We start from the raw sequence: 6,294 nt of genomic DNA, 5'->3' as shown, positions 1-6,294 counted from the left end.
CTTTTAGCTGTGTCCAAAACTGCTGTGATGATCCCTATTCTTCTTTTAGCTGTGTCCAAAACTGCTGCGATGATCCCTATTCTTCTTTTAGCTGTGTCCACAACTGCTGTGATGATCCCCATTATTCTTGAGCTGTGTTCAAAACTGCAGTGATGATCCCCATTCTTCCTGTAGATGAGTCAAAAACTGATGTGATGATCCCCATTCTTCTTGTAGTTGTGTCCAAACCTGCTGTGATAATCCCTATTCTTCCTGTAGCTGTGTCCAAATTCATGTCTGCTCCATATGGCAGCTATAAAGCATTAGGTAATGCAGGATACAATAGAACTACCTCATGTCACACCTTCAAACCTGAATTAATGGACCCAAACATAAAGAAACAAGATAGCCTTGTTTTAGAGTTACACTAATGTATAGAGTATTTGGATATGGAACATGATATAAGCATTTGAAGAACTAGCAGGATTCTCATAAATAAAAGTAATATTAAAGAAGAAGTGAATTTGTACAAAAACGGAAGTTATCTCGGTAAAACTTAACACCACATATAATGAGATAACGAGAGTTGTTAGCTTTGTGTATTGTAGGTAGAAGAAAAGCCAGTGGGTTTACAGAATCAACAGTGTAATTTCAGTACTACAATTGTCTAATGTTTCAGAGTAAAAATGCAAACTGCTAAAATTTTGTTTCTGTAAGTCTTAGAAGAGAATTTTTTTTTTCACAATAGTTTTGTTTTCTGCCTATAAGGTTTTACCTGGTAATCTTGTTCATAATGAACTACAGACCTTTAATTAGCAGGTATAATCATGATACATCAGATAATTGTCAAATGTAGCAGCTTTTCTTTGTTTAGAAAAAAGGCTAGAATGATGCAAATAAGAATTTTAGTTCATGTTGTTGAATAAATCGGTTTAGACGTATAAAATTTAAATTTTCCCTGCTTTCCTTTAAATCTTGTTCCAATGCTGCCAGTCCTGATGAATGCCTATCCATAAGTGAAGGAATTTCATGTTTATTTGTCATGTGAAACTCCTATTCGAACTGGGCATGCTTTAATCCTTTTTTCTTGGAAAAGGTATCAGCACATATAAATAAGTTTCATATTTTCTTCCGTTAATTTATTTTAGTCTTAATATTTTTAACTTACGAGTGTGTAAATTTTGACTTAAAACTTTTCTGAAAGATTATTCCTTGTATTTGTCTATTATATATGTAATTGTTTTGTACTTCTTAACTTTTTATGTGAGTTTTGGTTGGTGAGTACCTTTATAAATTTTAGAGTATACTCTTACGTAGATTGTATTTTCTTTTACCAATTTTGCAATATATATTTTTCTTCATTGTAAATTTTATAATGAAATAATGTTTCAGCTAGCTTCAAATGCATGAATTGTAACTAACACTATAAATTAAACTCCATGCATCTTTCAAGGATTTTTACTAGTCTTTCTAGTGTTTATATAATTTTATCCTCTATTAATTTTATCTATATTTTCTGTTTATATTTGCCAAATTCTCAATTGTTTTCAGATAATTCCTAAGTCAAGAATTGCTGTTCATCCAGGAACTGACACTATTTTTTGGGCAGAAGGAAATAGCCTGTGGAAACAGGAGTTTTCTGGAAAAGCAAAGAAACTGTTACAATTAGGTTAGTACATGTTGAGAATGTGATCAAAGAAACTATTACAATTAGGTTTGTACATGTTGAGAATGTGATCAAAGAAACTATTACAATTAGGTTTGTAAATCTAGTTGTAATAGTTTCTTTGGTCACATTCACAATGTGTACTAATCTAGTTGTAATAGTTTCTTTGGTCACATTCTCAATGTGTACTAATCTAGTTGTAATAGTTTCTTTGGTCACATTCTCAATGTGTACTAATCTAGTTGTAATAGTTTCTTTGGTCACATTCACAATGTGTACTAAACTAGATGTAATAGTTTCTTTGGTCACATTCTCAACATGTAATAACCTAGATGTAATAGTTTCTTTGGTCACATTCTAAATGTACAAACCTAATTGTAATAGTTTCTTTGATCACATTCTAAATGTACTAACCTAATTGTAATAGTTTCTTTGGTCACATTCTCAACGTGTACTAACCTAATTGTAATAGTTTCTTTGGTCACATTCTCAACGTGTACTAACCTAATTGTAATAGTTTCTTTGGTCACATTCTCAACGTGTACTAACCTAATTGTAATAGTTTCTTTGGTCACATTCACAACATGTAAAAACCTAATTGTAACAGTTTCTTTGATCACATTCTAAATGAGTACACATTGAGAATGTGACCAAAGAAACTATTACAACTAAGTTAGTGACCAAAGAACTATTTTCTTTGACCTGTAGAAACAAGATTGCAGCTGCATGCTATTGAGATAGTCCAGCTATCTGCAAAATATAATACAAAAAGGAAGCTTTTAAAAGTGGTGTAGTTGGTGAAATTGGAATAGGGATAACCTTAAAAATTATATAACTCATATCAGTTTTCATATCACATAGCTGTGGAGACATTTTACTTGAGTTAAAAAAGTTTACTGCTCGAAATAGTTAATCAGGCAAAGATAAATAAGAACAATCAACAGGTAAATATTATTTTAAAAAATACAATTAATTTAAAAGTAGACATTACAAACTCAAGATTATTACCATCACCATCAACTTTGCCCATAAACTTCATAAAAATTCTCATTCTAGGTTTAGAAAATTCTATTGGTATTGTTGAAAAAGCCCTCAAAATACTGGGAACTGAACACGACCTTCCTGAGCTGCTGTAGTGATCTTGGATTTTACATTCTACAATTTACTGAATCACTTCCCGTGGCCACCTTTCACCTGGCTAGCTACCCTGCTTTCTTTATATATATATACTGGTTGATTTTGTATATACTCTCTCATTGCAAATTACCATCAGATGTTGTGACAGTTACCTGCACGTTTAGAATTTAATTTTACTATTATATGTATTCTTCTGGTATTATTGATTATTATATGATGTTTACTTCCATTGCAGCTCAGAGACAAATCTTATCTGTAACAGTTCATTCACCTTCCCAGAATTTGTACTTGTCATCAATGGTGGACGACAAGGATGGTAATGTCACCTATTATATCTCAGTCTGTTCTGTAGAAGGGGAATTTTTTACCGATATTTTTTTTGTTTTTTTTCAAACAATACTTATCACTCATCTTCAAACATTGTGTTTTTCAAACAAGTGCATGAAGTGGTGTAATTTATACAAAACAAACATAGCAGTATAAACAAGAAATATAATGAAAGAAACTTACACATTGCGATCATCTGTTTTTAAAACAGATACTCGACAAAGATCTTTTGCCACGAACCTTGCAGTGTGACAAATTAGTATGTCACTTACATATATTATCAGTAACCCTTCAAAGCTATAAACAGATAAATAACAAATTTAAAAAATAATTAAATATTTATTCAAACTGAGGTAAAATTTTATAGGAATATGAAATCAACACAAAGTAACTTTCTAAACTTGGCAAATAATGCATAGAATAGTTAATTAATATATGGTGACTTGACATGTGTCTATGTGGGGGTATAATTGTTTGTGTGTATCTTTTTCCAGAAGATTGCTGTGGCTACATGTCTGTAGCAAGTCTGCAGGTGCTACAGATCTTTATATTTTAGAGTCCTCGCTACTAGACGGAAGTCAGAGAGAAGTTTTGTTTCAATCTGAAGAAGAAATATTGGAAGGTTAGTTATTATTGTTGAGTATTAAGTTTCCAAAAAATATTATGGACTAATGGTGTATGTTACAAACTTTAATAAAAAAACAGTAAAATATAACTGTTATAATTCAGAACGGTGTATATATATACCACATAAAAACTTTAAACCCAGTAAAATATAACTGTTATAATTCAGAAAGGGATATATATACCCCATAGGAACTTTAAACCCAGTAAAATACAACTAATAATTCAGAAAGGGATATGTACTCCATAGAAACTTTAAACCCAGTAAAATATAACTAATAATTCAGAAAGGTATATGTACTCCATAGAAACTTTAAACCCAGTAAAATAAAACTAATAACTCAGAAAGGGATATGTACTCCATAGAAACTTTTAAACCCAGTAAAATAAAACTGTTATATTTCAGAAAGGGATATGTATTCCATAGAAACTTTAAACCCAGTAAAATACAACTAATAATTCAGAAAGGGATATGTACTCCATAGAAACTTTAAATCCAGTAAAATAAAACTAATAATTGAGAAAGGTATATGTACCCCATAGAAACTTTTAAACCCAGTAAAATAAAATTGTTATAATTGAGAAAGGGATATGTACCCCATAGAAACTTTAAATCCAGTAAAATAAAACTGTAATCATTCAGAGAGGAATATGTACTTGTAAGAAAAATCCAGTATGATAAAGCTTTTTTTAAATTATAATAAATAATTTAAAACAACATTTTGTATTTACACAATAAATACTTTATTGAAGCTGTACGGCTTCTACTTTGAAATAGAAATATCACTCTACATGTACATGTTTCGACGTGAGCTCCGTCATCCTCAGGAGTAACTTACAATACTATTTTATACTTTCCCCTTGTTGCACTACTTCATTGTTATTTCCATATTTTCTTGGTGTAATATATATATATATATATATATATAAACAACAACGTTGTTTTAATTATTTATTATAATTTAAAATTTTAAACACAATGCCAGTAGTGCATATGATAAAGCTTATTTAATTGCTCCAATAGGCCATTGTAATATCAACATCAAAATTAATAATAAAAAAATAAAATTTCTTAATTTTGAGAATTGATATGGTCAAAAGTATTATATTATATATATATTTTTTTCATGTTAGTAACTCTGTGAAACCTGTTTTCAGACATAAGAAGTACTGAAATAATTTATGGTGATATGTTATAGAAGAAGCACAAAGAGAAACTTTTGGTGATAATTTTGTAGCCTGATAGTTTGTACTAATGGATTAGAAATTTTCTTAAAAAACGAAACCTGCAGATATACTTGTTTAAACTGAAACTTTAATGAACTAAGCTTGCTGATATCAATCATCAAAAGCTTCACAATTCATTAGTTTGGGAGAATGGAATAGCTGAAGAGTCCTGCTATGTTTTAACATTTTTGCAAGCTATTGAAGTGTGGAATAGCTAAAGAACAGTGCTAAGTTCTATTATCCTTCCAAACTGTTTGCCAAGTGTTCATGTTTCAGTTTTAACTTCTTCAGAAATAATTTAGTCAAACTTTTTTGTTAGATTAATAAAGATTTAATGACATCCAGATGTGTGTTAAAACAACACTGTAATTTTTCTTCTAGACTTGAGCCTAACAGAGGAAAACACCAAAAGATGTTTGATTTTTGCTTCAAATATGTCTGTTGTTTGTAGTCTTTCTAATGTTACATGGATGATTGAAGCAAACCTTTCCACTTCATCAAAGAAACCCATAACATCATTTGCTTTACAAGGAAATCATGTATTTTTTACATCAAATTCTAATGCTTATGACATTTGGCTTACTAAAACTTTGGCTTCAGTCTCTTGGCCAGTGTTCTCAGTTGATGTGATTTCAACCTCAAAAGGTAATGTCTTCATTCTGTAGATCTACATAACAGAGTAGGATTTTATTTCAGTCATTTAGAATGGCTGGTAGCTTTAACTCTAAGGTAGAGAAAATGTATAAGGGTTTAAGAAATCACGTATTAAAATAAAAAGAGCCTGCTTTTCTGTGTGGGTTAGTAATTGAGTTTTGTGTACTGGTGCTTTCAAATTGGATTTGTGCATCATTATTTTCATGAGCTTGTGTATTGCTTAGAATATTGTTACATCTCATACATGAAAATACTGTCATTTGTATCCTAGGAAGCTTCATTTACTATGATTTTACAGATTCTTAGATGAGGTATAGTCAAATTAACATAGAATTTCCAATATGGTAACTTACCTCCTTTCACATAATAGCTATTCTCGTTCAGTGCTGCCCTCTATATGAAAATTTTTTGCGTGCCACATTCCTTGAAACTCCCACCTACTCCACGATCAACATGGTTCAGTGCATCTTTGCATTTAAATCATCATGCAACAACACTCCACCAGTAGGAATGTGACACAACCTCATGACTTGTGATTCCCTCTATTCGATTCTACCTAACCATCACTTCTCGTTAGGCAATGGTCTTGTGCAGATATTTCATTTATCATGAATTTATTATCTCTTTTCGAAGTAGTGCTTTCAAGTTTTTACTAAATTTTTTTTCTGTCTAGTTTCTTC

The 6,294-nt window shown here is 30.7% G+C and overlaps 2 protein-coding genes across 2 annotated transcripts in view; both read left to right on the top strand.

Moving 5' to 3' along the window:
• LOC106467206 (very low-density lipoprotein receptor-like) overlaps positions 1-3,500 on the top strand; it is a 37,029-nt gene extending 33,529 nt beyond the window's left edge. Inside the window, exons 10-13 of the mRNA XM_022395334.1 lie at positions 1,531-1,648; positions 3,018-3,165; positions 3,299-3,368; positions 3,477-3,500. Of these exons, the coding sequence (XP_022251042.1) occupies positions 1,531-1,648; positions 3,018-3,165; positions 3,299-3,368; positions 3,477-3,500 (360 nt within the window). The remainder of the gene's footprint in view (positions 1-1,530; positions 1,649-3,017; positions 3,166-3,298; positions 3,369-3,476) is intronic.
• A 10-nt stretch (positions 3,501-3,510) lies between these two features.
• Positions 3,511-6,294, top strand: part of LOC111087717 — a 6,809-nt gene continuing 4,025 nt past the window's right edge. The window contains exons 1-2 of the mRNA XM_022395335.1: positions 3,511-3,731; positions 5,342-5,605. Coding sequence (XP_022251043.1) covers positions 3,566-3,731; positions 5,342-5,605 — 430 coding nt within the window. The 5' untranslated portion in view covers positions 3,511-3,565. The remainder of the gene's footprint in view (positions 3,732-5,341; positions 5,606-6,294) is intronic.

The sequence above is a fragment of the Limulus polyphemus genome, unplaced genomic scaffold, assembly GCF_000517525.1.
Source record: "Limulus polyphemus unplaced genomic scaffold, Limulus_polyphemus-2.1.2 Scaffold2528, whole genome shotgun sequence".
NCBI lineage: Eukaryota > Metazoa > Arthropoda > Merostomata > Xiphosura > Limulidae > Limulus > Limulus polyphemus.
This window is presented reverse-complemented; position numbering and strand designations above follow the sequence as displayed.